General features: G+C 33.5%; 2 protein-coding genes across 3 annotated transcripts in view; both read right to left on the bottom strand.

Moving 5' to 3' along the window:
* Positions 1 to 23,924, bottom strand: part of N (neurogenic locus Notch protein) — a 196,344-nt gene that overhangs the window by 117,810 nt on the left and 54,610 nt on the right. The window lies entirely within an intron of this gene.
* On the bottom strand, positions 11,172 to 12,083 carry LOC111503673 (vesicle-associated membrane protein-associated protein B/C). Its single transcript, XM_023158035.2, has one exon. The coding sequence runs from the start codon at positions 11,971 to 11,973 to the stop codon at positions 11,293 to 11,295; it is 681 nt and encodes a 226-aa protein (XP_023013803.1). The 5' UTR covers positions 11,974 to 12,083; the 3' UTR covers positions 11,172 to 11,292.

Below are 23,924 nucleotides of genomic sequence, written 5' to 3'. Positions count from 1 at the left end.
ATCATCTACCTGGATAATCTGAAATGCATCTGAATTTTCTGTACCTTCTACTGCCCTACCCACTTAGTAAATATTAACAAAGAATCGTAAGTAGAGGATTTTGGACAGGTAGACGTGTTTATATAAATACAATTCAAACTTTACGTCTTCTTGCTAAGAGACGGCGTACTTGGTATTACACGTTTTTTAGGGTTTGTCAACACACAACAGATACCGTGTTGTTGAAAACTTTTAATTTTAAGTAGTGTTTAAATAAAATTGTAAACAAAATATAATGATACGAATCAAGTAGTGAACAAATACAATGTAGGTGTGTTTGTTTACTGAGGAATAGGTTAGTCTTGCATATAGATGAAAAAATGTTAATCCTTTTCGTGGGTTATCATATTTTTAATTGTGATGCTGTGAAACAAATACAGAAATCCTAGACGATTTAGGGCATATATACACCGTTATTGAAACCATGTCTGTAATATTTCGATTAATAATACCCCAAATTATGATTAAAAGTATATTATAACGACCCAATCCGACTTCAGAAGGGTAGAAAAACTATATATATGCCTACTTTTTGTCTCTCATAACATCATATCAGCTTGTTCATGAGAAAGATTTCCATTTTTATCTGAAGGGCGTGCCTATTAAGATATAAGGACTATATAGAATTTTCGCCTTCCAGAAATTTCCAGAACAGTTCCGAACATTCGAGAACATATCGGAATGTGTTTATATTTTTTGTTACATTCACAAATTAGAAAAAACAGTTAATGAATGAATTGAAATCATGTTCGACGAATCCATCTCAAGACTAGATCAATTTGTTTTTCATTTGAATTTCCCACCATGGAAGTTGTACTCGATGGCAGTGAATACCAATCTGGAGTTCTTCCACTAGACCAATTAAAGGATCCGTGTGAATGATTTAACAGATACGGAAAAATGATAAATGAAAACTTATCTATATCTACCTTCTATTATTATGAAGGGAAACAGTTTCTTAACGAAAAATCTGAAAAAATGTATCGTCTACTTATCTTTATCGTTACCATGTTTTGCATAAGAGGAATATTGACCCAACTGATAACAAAATTGAACGAAAATCTGCAGGTCTTAACTTGTTCAAGTTTAAGAAAAAATGACACACCTGGTGAATTGAATAAATACGTGAATCAACTAAATTTATGAATGAAATGCATTCATTGATTCAAGGTGAATTCCTTGCCAGCAACGGAAAATACATGAAAAGTAGTTCTGTGTCGTATGAGTACATTCGCTCAGACAAATCATAGTTGTATCAATTGGGTTTGAAAGCAATTATTCTCATTGATAAAAACTTTTACCAATGTATAATTTTCAATTGGCAATTCAAAAATATACGCTTCAAACTCGTTTTGCGAGAAAACGGAATCGAGAATACTCGGTCACAATTACAGACACTAATAAAAGAATAGACATAGACTATATATATTTGATCTGGTCTACGGTAACAAGTTACGTTACCTCCATGGAAGGTTATAGAGTTCAGCTTCATTCCTAAAGACGTTTTTATGTTAATGACAACTGAGAAAAGGTGTATTTTTAAAACAGACATTCATCACATACTTCAGTTTCGGAACATACTGAACGGAAAGTTATCGAAGAATAAATAACGTTAGAAAATCTAGAAAGTGTTTCTGATTTATTTGAAAATTGTTCGACATTATCTCTTTTAATGAATCACGTATGTTGATGTTATTTTTTCTAGATAAATTAATTAATTTACTGAACATAATGATGAGTTGAAAACTAATAGACTTTGAAAGTGAGAAAAAACAAGGTCAACTGTTGAATTATTAATTAATATTAGAAAAGTGTTTTAGTGTTGTGCTGTATAGAATATTGAATATGGGGCATGAGAAAAAGAACTCAATATGAGAAAGACTTGTTTGGAAATAGCACGATGCGATATCAAAGTTATGAATACAGATACCACTTGCTTCATTTATAAAAATCAATAGCTACAAAGCTTATACGTTCATCAGATAACTTGAAAGTTCAGCAGTAACTTTCTGAATTTTTTTCTAAGGTGAATACACATCACTTTTTTGACCGATTACCAAGAACCATTAACAATAACATTGAGACAGTTGAAATTTCGCATCAGATATCACGGAAATTACAAACTATTATTCTTGTTTGTGATCAGAATTTTCAACAATAACCACCTCTTGAATAATTTTGATGCAAATGAAAATGAAGAAAATTCATGAATAAAGCACTCAAGAATTGCAAACAGCAGACACGTGTTTCTGGCTCATTGGCCTCATCATAAGTCCTCGCACAACTTTTAGGCTCTGCGGTCCTAAGTTCGAATCAGCTTTCTACCAGACATTTTTCATTCTCAAATGTACCTAGTTGAAGATAGATTCCGTTCTGGTGCTGGCGGAACTACGAATATCCATGCAAGGTGGCTCTGGCAGGTATTCACTTAGCCTACACTTGACAAATGAGCTTTGTGATTGTGACCCATGTCTCGAATTCCTAGGTTTTTTACGAGCGTACAATGTAGTGTTAAGATTTGTAAATCACCTCAAGTGAGACAAATTTCAGATCACCTACAATTGATGTAGTAAAGGCCAATTAAGTTAGAGAGAAAAAGAAAGGAACTTTTAGAATAATACAAAACACGCTTTACAAAACACGTTAGCCATTTGATTCAAACGTCTTTCAACACCTTCAGGCGACTGTTTCCAAATCGGGACTTACTCGCCAAATAACTCAAACTAAAATTATGTGAAGCGCTAATCATTTCGAAAGTTTCATATTGCGATAGCATTTATGGCCCTGCATTACTTCAATCTGATTCCCCTCCGTCTTCAACGAATCCAAAACAGTTGTCTTCGTTTTTTTAGCATTTAGCATACGACCACATTTCACCGGTCATGAAGGAATTAGGTTGGCTGCAACTAGAGAAACTCGGGACACTGCATCAACTCACAAACACCCACAAAGTCTTGAAGACCGGAATGCCACATTATTTAATGAAAAAATTGAATTTTTTCTCAAATATTAACAGCTTTTTTAATAGAAACAGGTCGGTGCTGGTCATTCCTGAACACAAGTCTTCTGTTTTTACTCGCAGCTTCTCATACAACGCAGCTAAATTCTACAATCTCCTGCCCAGTGAATTCAGATCCTACACGTTGAAAAACTTTACAAAAAGACTCAAAGAGCATTCATTTGAGTATAGTTCACTTTCCATGCTGACCGTGGCTAATGCGTTTACACAAAAGATTTGGTGACAGAATAATAATCATTTTAAAAAAATGTATGTATGTACTGTAATTTTCTTTTATTCTTTTCAAATTTCTTTTTTTTCTCGAAGGCTGAGTTATAAAACAGCTTTGCTGACACTCCGCCCATTCACCTCAATATTTTTTGTATATTCTGTATATTCTTACTTCAGGTGAATAAAGAGGTTTTATTATTATTATTATTATATTTGTTTGCAGCTAAATGAGCTTTTTAAGGTTAATTCAGTTTCAAATCAAGTTGCACCGTAATTGATAGAAACATAAATCAATACCAAAATAGTTCTATAAGGTGGAACGCTCAAGTATTTCATCTTTCTGTTTATGCAGTTCGTTCTCGCAAAGTATTTTAAAGAAAATGTATAGTAATAAGGTGAAATACGCGAAGAATGCGTTACGAGAAGTAAAAAAGAAATCAGCCTCAGAGAAACAACGTTCAATTGTTTGAATTACGCATTCAACGAATCCGACTAATCCAGAACGAATATGGCAAATGTCAATTGATGAGTAGTAGGAAGATAATGCGCAGAGGGACATCTGCGACCGAGTCATCAATTAAAAAGCGCTTATTTTAATTGTTTGGTTGAAGACAAAAGACGGCTTTGTGAGCAATCAAAACAAAGCAATTGTAAATCATGGTGCACACTGCGTGTCTTGTTCTTTTGCCATTAAAAGTAGCGATATCGTTTCTGGTCGCTCAACGATCTGTATGCCGCTGAAGAACGGTCAAGTTGTTTCGGATCCACATATGGTTAGGCTTTGAGTAATCTAGCGTTTTTGTCGATACCACTTCTGAAAACTATGTTTGCTGAAAAAGTATCGATCTCGCAAGCACATCCTGGCATTTCTGGTAACGATATATATCAAAAGTTTGTTTGGAAGTGATAGGCAATGTTTCTTGGTTAATGTGAGAGATTGAGTTTAAAAATATGGATATTTGTCTGAGAAATTTTTTAGGTGGAGTGGTATTCGTGAAGATTTTTTCCTGAAATATTCTCAGCTGAATGCATCGATGTAAGAATAAAATATCAATTCTCAAATTGATTCAATTTCATTACCTGAATGACGAGAAATTTTAACAAGAACATTTATTTGAAAGTACCATTATTACAGACATAATGTTCGAATAAAACAATCAGTGAGTATAAAACCACATAACATACAGGATGGTGAAAATAAATAAACAGTGCTTGTTACAGAAGCTCAAGTTTCAGTGGAACTATCACTTGTAACTGATTTTCTATTCATATATAATATGGTTAACAATAAGAATATATGATGACCATTGAGAATATTACAATAAAGAATTGAAAGTTGGTGATAAAATTTATACATTGAAAGTTGGTCATGAAATTGTCTTTAAAGAGCGGATACCTGGTAAAAATGAGATAAAATTTATGAATGTGATATAAAATTTGTGAATGTCATATAAAATTTGTGAATTTGTAAAAATGTGTATGTCCATTCATATTCAACTTTTATGGTTGACAAAATCATGTATTTCTTCTCTTTGGCAATTTAACAGCCAATTTTTTTTTATTCTTGAAGAGACTGATATTATTCATGTTCTTTATTACGACAGGAAGTGAAGAATATAGTCTTTGTGCCAAATAATTAAAATGACGCTGTCCTATTGTTTTATCGCAGTGTGGTACGCTTAATGAATTTTATTTACTTCTGGTATTATATTGATGTGCCACAAATTTGGATAGTATTTTATTTTTTTATGTTGAGGATCATAGCTAAACAAAAAAGTTGTCTGGCATCAAATAAACTCGATTCGTTAATCAGCTCTTTATTTCAAAATGTAATTGGTTTGCCCAACGTGATTGTGAATTGTGCTCAAATTTTCCAAGCGAGTGTCATTCACACCAACCCAACCTATGATGCCGTAGTTGAGCTGTGTTTGGACAAAGGCGTAGTAGAATACTTGTATGAACAGAGTACGTGAATGACTGAACTTGTATTTTTCAACAAAAGGTTTTCAGGGATAAAATCTGCCGTGCCTTGACATGAGACCTCAAAGCCGGCACCCGACTCACCCAACTTACGACTAGTCGCATTGACTGTATGTCGCGTATTCTTTTCTATTTCAATGAAATTGGTACTATTTCGAATAATGTTTCGATTCGAATTAAAAATGTCTTATACGTTTTGATTAGGATATTGAGATTCCTGAATATTATATATATATATATATATATATATATATATATATATATATATATATATATATATATATATATATATATATATAAATCGTTGGTATTCAAGAATTGTTGTCTTATTTTAGTGAAGTTACGTGAATCAGTGGAGTATGGCAATTTGTTTTTCAGTTCGGTCTTTTGTATCTGTTCATTGTATTGATGAGTTTTATTTGTTCAGCATATCCATTTGAGATGTCTCAGCGAAATTAGGGTCGAGTTACTGTCATAATTATAATATAAAATTAAAGCTGTGAATTTCTGAAGCATTTATGTTAATTTCAACGCTGCATGTCAATTTTATCGCTGTTGGAAAAAAAAGAAACGTTTTATCGTTGTAAAAGTATTTTAATGGCCTAGCCTTAAGCTGTTTCATCATTTTATCGGTTTCAAAGTAATAAAATATATTTTGCAATAATATATAAAGAGTATTGCTTGAGTCTAAAATGTATTGAGTATATCTTCAATGTATTTTTTTGCATTGACATAACATTGACATTCTTTCTGTAGACTTCATATACGTCACAAAATTAGACAGCTTCATCAAGAGATCAAATATTTTGTCTTTGAAAAACTCGAGACCATTGTTGTTGAACTATTACTGTAGATACGAATAAAATCATTGCACAGCCCACGAACAAAAAGCTTTCCTAACGATAACATAGCTTTCAGTGCTTCATAAGTCACGGACACTCATCTGCTATCGAAAGTACAAGTCACTAATGGTCTGGCTCTTAACCACAGCCCATGCACCAGTCTTTTCATTTGGATGGATTTGGTCGTAAACTCTTATCGGAATGAATAATAAACCTCTGTGTGGAATTTGATGTGGGCTGTCCCGAGTATAAATTGTAGCTGTCATCGCTCTACCGGTTCTTAAAAATCGCGAAAAAGAATATATATACTCCCTCGAATTACCTACCTTTTCAAGTCAACTCGCATAATTAGCCTGTAAATTGCATACTCGATAGAAGTTAGTAATAATTATTTTTCGAAATGATAAAATCTCATTAAACAGATTTCCGATTATCGTAATAAAGAATGTCATTCGAGTGTCTGTATTATGCAAACGATATGCAAATGACGAGTCAACTTCGAATAATTTACTTGAATTTCTGGAATCGTTCGAGAGCGACAATAAAAGATTTGGTGCTCTACCAGGGTCGATGTACTCAGTTGTTTTTAAAATTGTTCAAGAAGCATATTGATGAATGCGTAAGATATTTTAATGATACAGAATTGAATAATGCGTGTTTATGATCAAAATAACGTCCTGTTTGCTTTATTCTGTATGTGAAACAACGGTTCCGAACAGCTGTAAAACTATCGATTTAACTCGTTTATCACCTGTGTATACCGGGTGACCCAAAACTATACCATCTCTAAAGTTTCGTTATCATAAAAAATTGAGTACCAGCTTGAAAAGTGAACTTGAAACTTTATAATTTTGAGAAAAAGCAGTCTTAAAAGCTGCATCGATAAATATTATATGAAATATGAAAACAAAACATACCTGATCTCTTTACGGAATAACCTAACACCAAAACAAGCTTACTTTCAAATCAATTCAATTCAAAATGTACTTTATTGTCGAAGAAAAAAAATTATTATTGACACCCAAATAAATAAAATACATCAGTCAATTTACAGCCTATTAATTAGAGTAAAAATGGAACAATACTGTATCATTTCCATGCCATAGTAAGGTTGTATCGTCTGCAAACATTGCAAACTTCCCTTGTATATCGATATTAGATAGGTCATTCACATAGATAAGGAACAAAATAGGGCCGAGCACTGATCCTTGGTCGACTCGGGTTATTTTCGAGTGACTAGAATTTTGGTTCTGTATTGATCAAAATTTTCTTTCGATATTTATCAACTCCTGAACAAGTTTTGTGATATCGTATTCCTTCTTCAAGGTGCATACTCACTTGAGCATGAATACGACTGAGGCTGACCGATGCCGCATCGTTTGCCTCGAGTCATAAAAATCAGGTACTTTTTTCCTGGAAAGAATAACTTTCTTGAGGATTGCAAAAACTTGCTTAAGATATAATTCGTTTTGATAACATTTTATTCAACATCTTATTTAATAAGGATTTCTGATAAAGGTTACATTCGTGATCCAGCAGAAAATCATTGACAAAATTTGTGTTTCTTAAAAGCGGTGTCTGATAACAGAATCCTAAATGCATGAATTCTGATTTTATCTACTTTTAGCCACTATATCTTGTCTCAGACCACTATTTCCTTGTCCAGATACATTAAATGTAAATTCCTGGTTGCTGGTTTAGACTGTTTCGAGGGTAATATAATAATTTTGGAATTTACACAAAATTTAAAAAATACGCTTTCAGTTAACGGGCTGTCGCCCCCTACGAACGGCAACTCTCAAAAGTCTTGTGCGAGCTAAGGATTAACAAGGTTTGCCTTTTAACATACGATTTACAGAACGGAGATCGCAAAATCTATTAAATAGGTTTTGTTAACAGTTGTAAACAATTTTCAACTGTTAAGGGTTCAAGTGAGAGTGACTCGTTGAGGGCTGAATATCCTACATCCATTAGTTAATTTGGATAATGATATCGTTATGAGATATCTTCCAAGGATAATTGGAAACAACATAATAAAAAACATCTAACTAGCTAACTTGCCTATGAAGTCATTTGATTTTTTTTCATTAGATTAAACGGAAAAGCAAAGACAAAAATCGGGTGTTATCTATATTGAATATGTAACTATATACGGTCGTTAAACCTCCAATTGGTTTTAAAATTATTTTTGTGCCAAAATGTAGTTCCTTTTTGCAAAACCCTCAGAGACCCTCAAGATTTGGGTGAAATAATTTGTCAGAATTCATTCACTCAATTAATTTTTATTTTTGTAGTCAAGTAAATCGACTTATTGGCTAAATAACGAGTCGATAACTTATTCATATTGTAACTAGATATTTTAGCCAAAATAAACGGAGTCGAAGTATTCTCATTAAGTCACAAATTCTTACACCATTATAATCTTGAGCCGATGGGACAGTGCGAGTTTTTCAATAATGGCTAATCGTCAAAACAACCAGGTAGGTAATAATTATAATGACAGATTTGCATAACGGCATTCTTAATTACATTTATATCGTTCCCATGTAGACAGCCGACATGTTTTTTAATTTTATATGTAACATAAGGAAGAGTATATAATTACAATGTGTAACGCAATATTATTTTGGACCGCAACGTTTTTATTCTATTTGGTTATGTGAATTGATAATTTAGCGGAATCTTGTACGGCAGATGCTCCATCTTATTAAATCCCTTCGATCGGACAACAAACAAAAAGTATTTTTCGGTAACCAGATGGATTCACTTTAGTGAATCGTCACTCCTGTTGAAGAAATGTTGAGAAATTTACTTAAACGAATGACGGTGAACAACTTCAAAAAACGCCACACAAATATTTTTTTCCAAAAGAAATATTGACACAAACCTAAATTTTCTTGATTTAGAACTGAAAAAAATTGTAGAAAACAAAATCCCATAGAACCTTGAAGAATAACTATCAGTTTTCATGATGACTGGTATTGTCATTGTTCCAGAATATTCCATAGTTTTTCAATTTTATGTGGAAATTAGGGATAAGCTGCGAAAAATTTGTGTTAATTGTTAAATTAGGTGATTATCCATTAGTTAACCAAGAAATGTAACATATATTTATTAGATACTTAAAAACGTCACAATATTGAATGTACAATAATTTTCATAACCTAATTTCTTACTATCCTCTCAGATGTAATTAAAAAATCTAGCGGTTAAAAGAGAGGATAAAAAAATAAATATTTTGAGCAGTTTATTCGAATTATTTTTTTGAAGAAATAATTTTTATGAATGTATCCAGAAGACAAAGTTATTGATATAAAAATAACAATATACTACCTAATAAACCTATCTCAGTATATTTTTACTCCAAAAAATGTTTCCATAAACAAAAAGTTTGTTTATGGAAAAATCAAAAACCGTCATTTTCGGTTGAATTTTAAATGTACCATGTTAAAACTAATATACAACAAATAAGTGATAATGTAATTGTGAAATTACACTATAGTTAACCCAAAAGATTTACAACAAAAATTCTGCTGGATTCCATCCAGAAAAGAGACATGCGCCTGCTTGAGGACGCGATTATCAGTTCCAACTTTGATAGTCTGGGACATCGAAGAAAGGTTGGAGATTTGTTTCTCTTCTATAGGTACTTTCACGGAACGTGTTCAAGTGACTTGGCACATTTGATTCCACCAAGAGCGGTACATATCAGAAATACGTGACAGACTGTGGCATTGTTTTGAAGTTTAACTCAGTACACCTCGAACACCACTGTTAAAGAACTCTTTCATTTGGAAAACTGCGTTTATGTGGAATAAACTTCCTGAGAACGTTTTTCCAAATGGTTTTAATCTCCAGCGATTCAAATCCGATGTGAATCGCTACTTTCGCACAGGCACGGCTCGTAGAGTGCCTTAAGGATTTTCCTGTAGGGTTTGTGTTTTGTCTATTCGACACTCACTTTTGACCTAACCTTAAAAAAAGCACTAAAATCAAAATATTACGCTTTCATCAACTGATTTAACAATCCACAATAATCGATCGTTTTTCAATCATCTTGATGTTAAAGCTAAATGTTTGTACTGACTTCGCCAAGCAATTCGAACCACTATCGTTCGGTAATCAATATGTTATCGACGGGACGAGATTGAAGATTTGAACCTTTCATTATAACCAAGGCAGATAGTATCAACGATGTGTACAGAGTCGACTACTTGGACTAGCTACCGACCGTAATCGATAATAAACGGAAGGAACAATTTTAAAGAAAATTGAGTACTAGGTACTGGACATTATTATTAGACAATTTTCGTAAAATAAAGAGTAGTCGAACTTTCTTCCTGGATAATGAGGTATTCTGGTTGAAAAATTGAAGTTATATTGTATTTCAATGTTTCTGAATGGCTGATTGTCCTTGTTTTGGGTAATTTCTCAATATTTGGACAATACGAGTGGTTGGTATTTTTAGAAATAAGTTTCTGAATCCGAAGTTTCTTCAAGAATTCGATAAAAAGGACAGACATGGTTCCTTTAAATTCCTTTATTTTATTTATGAGAAAGTGTAACAAATTGGATACATTCCTACCCGAGTTTTATTTTAACTCAGTAACATTTCTGGCTTCCTGGAAAATTTAACAATTTGTTCTCCATATTTCATTCACTTTGAAATGTTTGCTTTTAGGGAAGTAAAAACCCATTCGACCGAGTCGGGGCGAGCCACTGAAATTTGACCGATAAAAAACTGAATGAAATAATAAGCAAGAAATGCAAAAGTTATACTATTCAAAATTGTATCAAAATTAGCTTATCTTCAAATAAATTAACGTTTCCACATTTTCACGAATTTCATCAGGTGCCATTTATTTTCAAGTTTGAGACTACCTTACCACCACCAAAAATTATCAATACAAGTATTATAAAACGTGATTAAAATCCTGGTCTAATTTAGCTTTTCATGTACATATTTGGCCAGTCATTAACTGGATTAATGCAAAACAGATTTTATCCGAATGAAATACTGAATATTTTCACCAACAATTTTGAGTACGTATGTATTAGAAGATAAGATAAAATAAAACAAATCTGGACAAATTTTTATTCCACAGAAAAAAACATTCCTTATAAAAATAATTACGGATAAATAAACAAGTAAATGTTCCAGCAATTCTACCGTACAAATATCCCAGGTGTTTAAAATTATAGTCAGAGCAGAAACTTCACGAAAGCAATGCCTAAAGCAGCCAATATTATTGACAAAGCCATATATATCAAAGGATTCATGATCACCGCTTGTGCCGGAAACACAACACGAACTTGTTCTTTCAACTGAAGAATTTCGTTTCTCAAACGGGCATTCTCTTCTTTCAAATAACTCTCTTCCTCCTTCAGTTGGTCCATCTCCAGCTTGGCCCTTTTCAGACTAATTTCGGATGGTTTTGTTACTGGGGTAGATGAAGCAGCCGGACTTAAATTTCTAGAATCCTCTATTTCGCTTTGATTGCTGGATATCTCAAAAGAACACCTGAGTTTCGAATCCATTAGATGTTCGGGAATGATTTCTTTCCAAATTTTCTCCATGTTCAACTCGCCACTCGGCGCAAACGCACTCTGCACCATGAATTTATGTTTATTCTTTTCCGTAGCATCGTACATGCATGGTTGAAGACATATCTCTATTTCTTTCTTTTCCTTAGGGTCTAGTATACCGGAATTCGGGCGAACACAGTACTTTTTCGGAGCGGTAGTTTTAATTTTGAACATTACCCTTTTATCCGTCGGATTTGTTAGTTTCATGCATGCTGTATTGGCTTCGGTGAAAGGCCCTCTGAATAGTAGTTCGTTTTGAGGCTCCAACTGCAGTACTTGTTCCAATTTGATGGACATCGCTCAACTTGATATCATAATGGTATGAAGTTAATAACAAGGTATAAAAATCAGGACTGTCAAAGTGACAGCTGATTTTTCGTTCTACTCGTCTTGCTAAAAATGGCAAATGCAGTTAGCAAATCAAAACACTTCGATATAGGGAACAATTACAACAAGAATAATTCAAAAAAATCTCGATTCAACAAAGAAAACAAAATAAATTGAGAAAAATATTTGTATATCTCCTTTAAGTTCGATACTCTTTATTCTGTATTGTGAAAATTATGGAGCTTCGGAAAATGACCATTGTCGAATCATAAACAAAGACATTTTATCGAGGAACGAAAAAATAATCAGTAGAAACTGCATCTGACAAACCTCAAAGTAAATAGAGACTGAAGCAAATATAATCATTTGCTTCACTTGTTCCATACACTTCACAAATATACTTCCATTTGGATAACGGAGTACTTGAAGAATAAACTTCCAGGCATCGGTTTTAGGAGCTTCTATAATTCATCTTTATATCAACTGTAAGTTGAACAAACAAGGGGGTAATGGTGCGATGTTCATGAAAAGATGCGAAATTAGTTTATGTTCTTGTGAAAAATCGCCAAACATATGACTGAAACATACTTTTGCTAGGCCATTTTGAAGACTTTCTTCAGCTTTTTTGGTCTGGTCTCCTCATTTGCCTGACCATGATGATGCTCGTCTACGGAGTTCTAAGCCGTCTGCCATCTAATTATTATTGTGTTTTACTATTCAAGTCGGTAACCAGGCCACAGTAAACCGAATATTTGCCCAGTCCTCTGGAGTACCCAAATCACCTTCAAAAAAAATACTAGGGATCCACAAAGTTATAAGTTAGCACAGGTACTTCAGAAACACTGTGTGCAAATTACTCTTCATTGCCAAGAACACACTGGAAGTTGCCGTTCTTGATTTGAATAAACAAATGTAACGTATACCCCGGAAGTGAATATTTTATCTAAAATCGACAATCAACATATTATTCCGAGAAAATGAGTTCAAATAAAATTCACCATACAAATAATACGTCGTGCATGTTCCGCGAAGTTCATTTCGAAGACGAAATAGTACAATTATTTGAGTTATGCAACAAATGCGGCACAACATACGGAAGTGAATCGAATGACATTTTGTTGTATTCATTTATTTCAGGCAGCAATTGTTAATGTTTGGTCACGAATATCATCGCGATTTACCATACGTCGGAGGCGGGTTAACTATCTCGTTGCTATCAGAGCAGTATTGTATTTTATGAAACTCTGTAGAGAGTAGGAATTTAGATGAGATGCATGATTTCGTGAATTTAAAACTTTATGGGGCAAATTCAAATCTTTCTGAAACTGAAGCTGTTGAGGAGATTTTTTTATGAAATATTCAACAGTAGATGTTTGTTGATTTTTGTATGTGAATTTGAAATGTTTCTATTAATATTTTTAATTTAAAAGAAATACTTATTTATTTTGCATGGACAATAGTTATATAAGTATGTTTGCAAGAAAATTTACTATATTAGTTTTCCCTGAGTAACACGACACACGATTTCTGAATCATTCCATTCCAACTTGGAACGAGTTCGTATCCATTGGCTATTGCTCAGCCTCCTATCTTAGGCCATAAAGAAAGTGACTTCCAATCAGTACAGTATCATCGAGAGCTGCAGAAGTTGACGCCAAGATTACAGCCAGTATTTATGAAAATCCATGAGCATAATCGCTTCTGATAGCCTTATTTATATCTTCAACATTATCTAAACTGTTTCTTTGATATATCAGAGAAATTTATTTATTTTCAGTCAGAGTAAATATGCAAAGAGACAGAGATTCGTTAAAACCTAATATAACCCCAAAAAGGTTAAAAATAATATTTTGGTCAATAAAGTTTGAAGTAAAACAATTAGGTCTATTATTTATCACATTGGGGTATGACTTATCTTTCTACCTATTTTTATCTGTCATTCAAACACTGGTAATCGTTAAATGCCTTGTGATTATAGTTGTTATTAAATGCAATAAATCTTCTCACACGTCTTTTGTCATTAATGTATTTTTTTTCAATTCTTTAATCATAATTATAACTTATATGGAATATAAAGTGCATTTTTAGATATTCCAACAAATATTATGAAACATTTTATATTTAATGGCTGTTTTAATGAGCAATAAACGCTAATCGGTACAAATTCAATATTGGATCCCATCAGGTATCACGATGTCTTTGAAGTACATACTTGAAAAGTGTCTATCCTTTCAAAAACCTAGAGAATTTGAATAAGGATAATAGTTATTACATGAAGGAAATCACGAAGTACTTCAGTAGTGCTAGTGGTAAAACTAATAAAAATGTAGACAGCAGCCCTGGGAGTTATGGATTTTAGGCTATCAGTTGGTAGCCGGGCGATTCGACGTGGGTGCTTTGTTCACTCAGTCAATCGGCCGATGTGTGAGTCGATGGTTCAAGCCGCAGGCAGAACGCTCGATTTTCACTCGCTATCATCCAACATGTGTTAGGAATCACACGTTAAAAGGTAAGACTTTGTTAATCCTTAGCTCACACAAGTTTTGACTTCTGAGGGTTGTTATTCGTAGGGGTGCGATAGCTGATTAACGAATAAAAAATATTTTAAACATACATATTTTAATATGTCATAAAAAATAATTTCACCGTTCTACTTTTGAAAACAGCATAATGAAACAAATGAGATATTACGCCCTTCAAAATGCAATGAAAATATTCAATCTAATAATAATGAATAGATATATAATACAATAAAATAAGATTTCCACTAATTTTTCGAAAACTTGGTATGGTAAAACTTAATCTAGAATGACATAGGTAAGTGGGATACAATAATGAGGTAGGCAGCGACAAAAAATGTTTGGCTTTCCAATTCTCCATCTTTATATAAAATACGTGGAAAACATCCAAAGGAAGGAAGAAAACAATTAAGTTCAAAATGAAATCTCAGGTACCAAATGAAAGAAAAAGGCTTCCCGAAACAACTACTTTCACATGAACATTGAAATACACGAAACAAAGAACATTCGAAACAGTTTTAATCTCACATGAACATTGATTTTTACGAAAACCACTTTTTCGTATTCAGTTTGTAGTCTAAATACTCTTTATGGAATTAAAAAACTTTCTCCTAATCTTTCCTAAAAATATACCCCATTCATTGTAGATACAAATAATGTTGTTAGTAATGGAAAGTCTGGAAAACAATTCGAAAAAGAGTGTTAGTTTCATAATTTAATGCAAACACCAAACATTACATTGAACACGTTATGCTTAATGCATGTATTTGTGATATCGGAACATTTTCATTGATTGAAGTTGTTTTGATAATAAGATTTGATAATAAGATTTGTGAAGTATCTTGCGAGATCCTACCTTCTTCCTCGCATTTGATGCATTCAGTACTGAAGATGTCTGGTAACAGACGAAAAGTTTGGTGCCACAAGTTCCTTTCGACCACGGCCAAATAGCCTGGATTTTGTTCTCTCCAGTCGCTACACTAATTATTGTCTTATAATAAGAAATAAATGTTGATATCTTGGATGGTATAAGAGGCCAAAAGTGATGCATCCTACAGGGGGCAGCGGATCCCGTCAGCGCTATTTCTACATGCATAGATTTCAACTTTACCAAAAATAATCACGAAAATGTACTAAGGATGCGTAGATGTCACCTTAGAGGAAATTGACATTCATGCTCAGTTCTTTGGCAATAAATTAAAGAACCCAATTTTATCAAATTCCAGCCAGTCATCTGCAGAGTTCTCTGAAGGGATTTATTTGAACTGCTGAAAGTCATCAATATTGAAAAAAACATTGCCCTCTGTATAAAAAAGCAATTAAGTAGTCTTTGAAAGACATTATTTTTGTGGAGAATTCAATGTCCCTTCATTATTTCTGGGCTTTAAACCTCTACAATCTGAAAAATAAATAAATCTGGATCAACAAAAAACCAGCTCAGGTATAATGAAGGATAGACTGAATAATTCACCTCAAAAAATTACTAAAATATAAAACTTTTGAAGAGTGAATTTAGTAACTTGTCATATTCAAAAATACTGACTTCAAATAAACTAAAATGTTGATACTTAGCTTTTTAAATATCGATAACGTTTCGAATAAACGTTCTTGTCCGTTCTCGAAACCTGAAAAAAATTACTGTTGAATATGCTTGTTTTAGAAATATGTGTATTTCGACAAATGGTTTCAAGAATGAAAAAGGAAGTTTTTTCGAAACGTTAGCCGCTGTGATAAAGCTAAGTATTAAATATTATTACACGTTGTTGAATTCGACTTGGTTATTAGTCAGACTTGTCCTTTGAGGACAGTTTAGTCTTAGTTCAGTCCAACTCCTCTGATGAGACCTATGGTGGGTCGAAATCGCTTCGACTGTTGATGGACCATGAATGAAACTTTGTACTCTAGATTCATCCAACAGTAGGACAGTATATTGAAACTATTTCAATATCATTCGATATGGGAACGAACTGAAAGAAAAGATATCATTTGAAAAATGATCGAATCGAATTGTATTAATTCAAATTTGTTGGTAAATTTTTGAAACGGAAAAAGTAATTGTTCGATAACTTTAGCACGTTGACTTCACGCAGAAACAGATCAAATTCCAATTATTCAGATTATCATACACCATTAAATTACATACAGAATTATGGGAAAATAAATATCGAGTTGATGAATATTTCGAATAATTGGGTGTATCGGAATTCATTCAAATGCCATTACTAAAATTAATTGCATTTGTTGATTTGGACTTGACACAAAGAAGAAAAAACATTAAATAACTAGTGATGAAGTTCAATTTCCTAGGTGGTTGAGATACTGGATGTGTAAAATCAAACGAAATAAGCCAAATATTTCACAGTTATCATCATCAGTCTTGGTGAAAATATCTTTTGAATATGGTAAACCAACAAAATTCTCATTTATTATTATTGCCATGTAATTGAAATGAAATGTCACTTTGGTAATCAGATTATCTACCAATTCTTTCGAATGGAGACAATAATTGAATATAATATGTCACATTCAAAAGTAAAATCACTACACATGGTATATTGTATGTTTTCATACTAAGGTAGATAATTTGTTATTGACGATTTCAAACCTTTCGAAGTATTTCTGGGAAAATTTCAATTACTAACACAAGTCAATTGGGGATTTTGGCGATGTAGACAGAAATGTTTCACTCATCAGCAGAATATTTTCTGTTCAAATACTGTCTAATACCTAATAATGCACAGTGTGAAGGATCCCATCCTTCGAAACATGTGACTTTCATTAATGACTCTATTCTATAACTATAACTTCGTTAATGTCGGATCCATTAAATCTTATAAAAATGGCGAACACATTTCTCCTAACAGATTTTCCGACATAAAATATTTCAGTCGCCGTAAATTTCAGTTAATTTTTTATTTTTGCGAGTCTTCGATTTCGGACCAATAATAAAAATTGTGATGGTTCATTGTCCCTTTTATAAAAAAAGACGAGATTCATTCGAAATATCAGGTTTCTTTGGTTTTTACACAATCTCCCATCCAGTGTCGAGACGAAAGATGACTAGGTACGGGGGCCAACTAGAAATTGTTTATCATCTGATATTATTTACACGCCTCCTTGTATTTCGGCATTTCTTTCAGTTAATCAAAAACAAATTCATTGTCGACATTCGTGATGCGATTGGCCATTTTTTAGGTCGCTACTAGAATTGAATAGGTTATTCAAGGAGGGATACTCAAGCATCTGGTTTTTAAAAGCCTGAGTCGCAGCGTATCACACATTACAAAGACCCAGTTGTGCTGGCAGATAAAGGAAAGAAAAAGAACGAAAGCCGAAGTACAGTATGTGTTGGCGTTGAGATCATTACCAGTTTTTCTGTCCTTCGGTTAGTCTTCATACCATAGGCGTACAAGAGAGTTACGTGATGCCTAAATACGTTTATACAAGAAGTCATCTAGCATAGTATTTCCCAACCTTTTTTCCTGGCGTACCACTTTACAAGTCAAAATTATTTTGCGTACCTTCACTCGTGGAGGTAACTATGGATGAGATATGTACATTATTTATTATTTTGCTAACCTAACTAACCTATTTTCCAACGATGAGTATGAAAAATAAAATTCTGTGTAGTGTTATAATACTTTATTAATTGATATGACCAAGGAATACATAAATATAAAACACATTATACTGTAAGAAAAATACAACAAAACTAGAATGCAACACTTGAATGAGGAGGCTGATCTTGATGCAATGTCTGGCTTAATATTGCTCAATCTTGAACGGATATCATTTTCCACACTAATGAGTCTATTCCGATACTGGTTTTTCAGGTACACAAGTGAAGAGAATGCTATCTTGCACAAGTAGGAAATTGTGAATGGAATTGAAAACTTTACTGCTTTGTCAGCTATTTATGCGTAGTCCGCACGCCTTTCAACCCAGGAGTCCACGAGCAACATTTTTGAAAACTTTTGCTGTATATAGTTCTGAGTCACAATTTAGTTCATACAACTGTTTTTATTAGGTTAAACAAACAAAATAATCTCGTCCTCGTTCTAACGTCTTCTTGAATTTTGACTATACACAGTTGCCGATTGTCCGTGAACTAATGATGACGCATCGGCCCAAACAATCCCGATATATAATACTCGTACTTGGAACATCACCACGTACCACCGCAGTAGCCTCTGCGTGGTACGCGTGGTACGCACTACAGGTACACAGTTGAATATTTTCTCTCGTGAACATTTTCGTTTTTTCTCTCACTGCTTTATTTTTGCCTTAACTACTTTTCTGAGTTTTTTTGTTCCTTTAGTTCCTTCGAATCAATTGCCTGTGTGTTTAAAAGTGGCCAACAATGTTTCTTGGTATATGTTCTTGTGTTCTTGTTAAAGTAGATGTTTCTTTTCAATTTTGTTTAGAATAGATATTCTCTTTCGTGTCCATTTTGAATTTTCCGAAAATTTTCTAAAAAAATTCATTTCCACTGCAATGCCACTTTCGAGTGTCTTCTGTAATATACATGACACATTTGCATCAGTTAGCGCCCATTGACACGGGGAGCTTCACGTCTCTCGCTCCCGAAATAGAGGAAGGCTCTTAGCGCCAAAATGCAAGAGTCCAATGGAGCTTTCAGAAGAAGAAGCAGAGCGGGAGTCGCCACGTCTCCTCCTCAAAATGTAAGAGGATGAGTGGAGGCTTTCACAAGGGGGGTAAAAACGGCTTTCCCTAGTTGACACACTAGTCATCACGGCAGATTACGATGTGGAGCTATAATTCAGTGCTGTCTGCAATCGACCCACTCTTTTGGATAAAAGTCCCGACATGTACAAGGACCGAAATGAAGTCGTGAAAAGTTTGGGTTTAAAAGTGACAGTTGAAGTTTATTTCTTAGTATTTTCTCTCAACTTCTCTCAACTGCAATAACCAATGTGAAATTTTTGTTTCTCCAAAACGCAAATCTAAACAAGAATATTCAAACACCAAATGATCCTAATCTCCAATAAAACCAATGAATAATTTAAATAAGATTGGTCAAGCATACATTCGTCCTTTTCGATACAAGTCGAAACCCTTATCTATTGTGGGTACTTAATGGGCCTTTAACAAAAGCTTTTTGTCTACCATTCGAAATTCGAACGACTCATCGTGTACATTATTTAGCCGAAGCAGTTTTTGGGCCTGTTAAAAATGTAATGGTAGGTACTCAAAATAGAGTTGAAATGATGATGCATCAATATCAGTTTTATAATGGAGTGGGCAACCTCTTACCTTGCATGTTTTGATTACCTATCTCCGAAAAGAATCATTTGTCCGGCTGCATTTCCCCTTTAATCTTCTTTGAATTTACACCATTTAATGACACTTTTTTTGTTTAGTTCAAGAAGGCTGTTGGGACGTTTATACCTTCTCCATTTCAGTATTTTTTTAATGACTTCAAAAAAGGAGGTTTCAACGCAACATTTATATGTATGTATTTTTATTGAAACCAAGACTGAAACTGGTAATGTTTTCATTTATTAGGGCTTCCATACGAATGAAGATATAAAAATGTATTGGTATATGTGTCTGTACACGTATGTTTGTATGTATGTTTTTCTACGCATTTCTCCCCACAACTATTATTCGGATTGTGACCGTTCTTTTCTATGGTTAACATTAACTTCGCCTCAGGGAACAGAGCCTGTTTCATCAAAATGGGTTCAATCGTTTTCAAGATATGAACTGATAGGTACAAGTGTGACTGTCTGGCTTATTGAAACAAGCTACGGGTGTCAATGGAAACACATCTCAAAACCTTAATCAAATTCTAGCGCATGTGTGAATGAAATCAAAGTGGCCGAAACGAAACTGACCTCACAGTACAAACCCGCGGCGAAAACTTATAAATTAACAATACGAATCAACAAACAATTACGAAATCACTTAAAAAAAATCAAACTCATGAAATGAAATTGAAATTATCTTTTCATACATACTGCAAAATAACAATTTGTTTTATACCTACTTTTGATTTAATTTTTATGTTTGATTTCGTGAATATAAAAAAATATTACTCACTTATGATTGCTTTTCAACAATTACTTTTCAACATTTTTCAAAAGAAGAAAGATTATTAATTATCCACATTGATGTGAATATAGATGATGCCATATAAATAATAAAAACGAATTTAATTCCCTGGTAAATGAGATTATTCATAACTTTTATATAGCAAATGAAAAATTGAAACTGAAATCAAAAAAATAAATACGTTCACATATACGTCACAAAACAAACGTAGATAGGACGGTAGCCTGGTTAGTTGACGTGGGTGGTTTGCTGGACACACTCAATCGACCGCTGTGTGAACCGGTGGTTTGAAACACAAGGCCAGACGATCGATTTTCACTTCCTAACGTCCAACCCGTGTTAGAAATCACACGTTGAAAGGTAAGACCTCGTTAGCCTTTAGCTCGAACAAGTTTCGACTTTTGAAAGTTGTCGTTCGTAGGGGGCTGGTTAACGGAAAAATAGATTTTCAACAGGAACGTCCATGTGAGAAATATTACATGACATGAATTGATTATTCGAAAAAAAAAAAGATTTTTGTGCGTTTTTACGCGATTTTACCCTGCCGGCTGATGATCTCAAGTCCTACTAAATTATTGAATGATTAACTGACTGTTGAGTCCCGACATCATTTCACAATTAGTAAGATTGAAACAACCTTGGACTAAATTTCCGAGTCAAAATCAACTTTAGAATCTTATATTACAAATGTACTATGCTCTATTTCTCTATCGCTCTCACATACGTTTACTTACTAGGATAAGAGATACAGGTCTATTTAAAATTACTAATTCGACTTCTGAAAGAGGTCATATCCTTTAGTGAATACCGCATCAGCTAAAGTGGTGGCGGGACATGAAAGTTCAAGTGTTTCTTAAACTTTCTCTGCAATGCACAATGATTGTTTGCAGGAATGTTAGACGTACACATTCTCGAACCATCAGTCCACCCTTTCCTAACTGTGTCGTGAGTGTCATATACCAAGTTTCGTCCAAATAAAAAATTTGCCATTGTTCTTGTCTATATTTAGTTATTTGTTCTAAGTATTTGTTATGCAATTTAGATGAATATCTAAAGGTTTTGGTAATCCCGTATTACATCGCTACTTGCGTTCATAGGGTTTGTTTTTAACTATTTTACGTATAGTTGAGAAAGGAATTTCGGTCAAATCTGATGTTGCTTGTAATAGTTTGTTTCCCTCGAAACCAAACTTGAGATGTAGATTCTTATATACATTGAAACATACTCTCTGTGTTTCAATATTCAAATGCATCCTAATCTCATTCATTGTTTTTCGCATTGTTCACAATCGCCATTGGAATCACTACACAGGAAAAAGTGTTGTTATCACGCTCGTTATTACTATTAGTACGCCACATTTTGAACAAATAACACAAATTTTCAGTTATTATAACTGCACTAATATAGAATTTCAACACTCAAATCGCGATCAGTTTCTAAACTGAACATTGACGACACAACGGCGATACTCATCCCCATATTCTATTCGCCACCGTAACATGACTTCAAATTTAATTTTATGACTCTTCGGCCAATCATAAACCTCGGTTAGTAAAAATTATCCAATACGAACCGCCAATTCTTCAGTCCACGTGGACTAGTTCGCAGCGGCATTATTTCTCTGTATTGTTTTTTTTTGCCTTTAAGGTGCCGATATCTTTAACTATTCACAATATAGGTTACTTCGACTATACTAGATGATTTTACTACATTCAGATGTTTGTTGTGTGGGGGAAAATTATAGACTGGCAACAAATCGATATCAAGAAAATGGTAATTCAATTCCAAAACAAGTATTTTCTAAACGAACATTTTCACGAATCACTAATCAAATTAACGGTTCAGAATGGTCGATGCCTTTAGAAATGGGCGTTGATTGGTTATTCAATTCTATATTTAATACGGAGACGATCTCCTCGATATATTCAATTCCAAAGAAACCTACACAATAATTACAGAGATATTTTGGAATCAACGAAACGAAACATATATACTAAACGGTAAACACCCACCCATAACTTTATTCTAATCAGGCTATGAATGAAAAGAGCTTGCGGTGCCTGTCATTCAAAATGTCAAAAGATACTACGGATGATATAAACGGCGTCTCTATGAACCTTTAATTCGAATATTATGTAAAATAGTACTACAAACTTTCCCGAAGTCATGTATAAGTCAACATCTAATTATAAGTCTGTCATGGTGTGCTCTCCAAAGATTTATTTCGTGAAATCAAATCTTCGATTGATATTGATGATATTAAATACAAGAAGTAGTTACTCGTAGGCGGGAAATTTATTATCGAAAAGTTGACCAATTACGCGTAAGTCTGGCATGTAGCATTCATTGAATAGGCGCCGCAACTGTGACACAAAGTTCGTTGTTCGATAATCGTATAATTATTTATTGTGTCGCAACCGAGAGCTGCAATTAAAAAAACCTCTAACAAGTGATGTTTGAATCATCGGTAGGTTTTTTATTCAAGTTTAAAAATATATTGAAAATTGTAAAAAAGCATTTCATTACCATTTACAAAACTTGACGTAACATAAATAAGTTGCAGCTTAATTTGGCCTTCGAAAATCGAAACAGGCCCAATCAAATTCATTGTTAAAAATGAATGCTTAGTTTCTCAGATAGTTTTATTTCAACTTTCAAAAACTGAAAAAAAATGTTCCCATTGTCTGAAAATAACTCTTTGACGTGTTTATGCTAATGTTCTCCTGATCGAAAGTGAATTCTAATGTTTGTCGAGTGATACATACAGATCATCAGAACAATATTAAGAAGTAACAATGAGGTCATCGTACGAGTCGTGAACAGAAATTTGGATAATGCCTCGCAAAGATAACTCAGCTCGAAGCAATGAGAGTTCGTGATGGATGAACCGGATAGTAATTTAAAGATGTCATGTTTTTATGTAGCGGGGACGACATCGTTATGAAGTGTTTTTATGTTTCTTTTTTCATTTCCTGGGTACCACGAAAATATAGTTTCCCCTTCATAGTTGAGTAAAACTGAAAAAATATAACATATTTCAATTTTCCCTTTCATTTTCTTTCCGGTAATCAGTAGCATGAAAATAAACTTCTCGAGTAAGGATCAAGATATAGAGAAAACTACAAAAGACTTTTATTTCGTTGTTAAGTTTTACGTAGCCTAGCGATGAAGGAATAGAAACGTCGATATGAAAGGAACAGAAAGCCAGTCTAGTGGAATATTTTTATTAGTTTACTAAAATGTCATGGAAGTGAATAATAACTAATGTCGTCTCCAAGTTTTATTTTTGATACCAATAAAGTCGTCAAGTCACAATGAAATTCAATA

Source organism: Leptinotarsa decemlineata, unplaced genomic scaffold (genome assembly GCF_025532065.1).
Source record: "Leptinotarsa decemlineata unplaced genomic scaffold, Ldec_3_MD MMD2_tig00000199_RagTag_RagTag, whole genome shotgun sequence".
Taxonomy (NCBI): domain Eukaryota; kingdom Metazoa; phylum Arthropoda; class Insecta; order Coleoptera; family Chrysomelidae; genus Leptinotarsa; species Leptinotarsa decemlineata.
The sequence above is the reverse complement of the archived record's forward strand: the minus strand, read 5'-3'. Positions and strand labels throughout refer to the sequence as shown.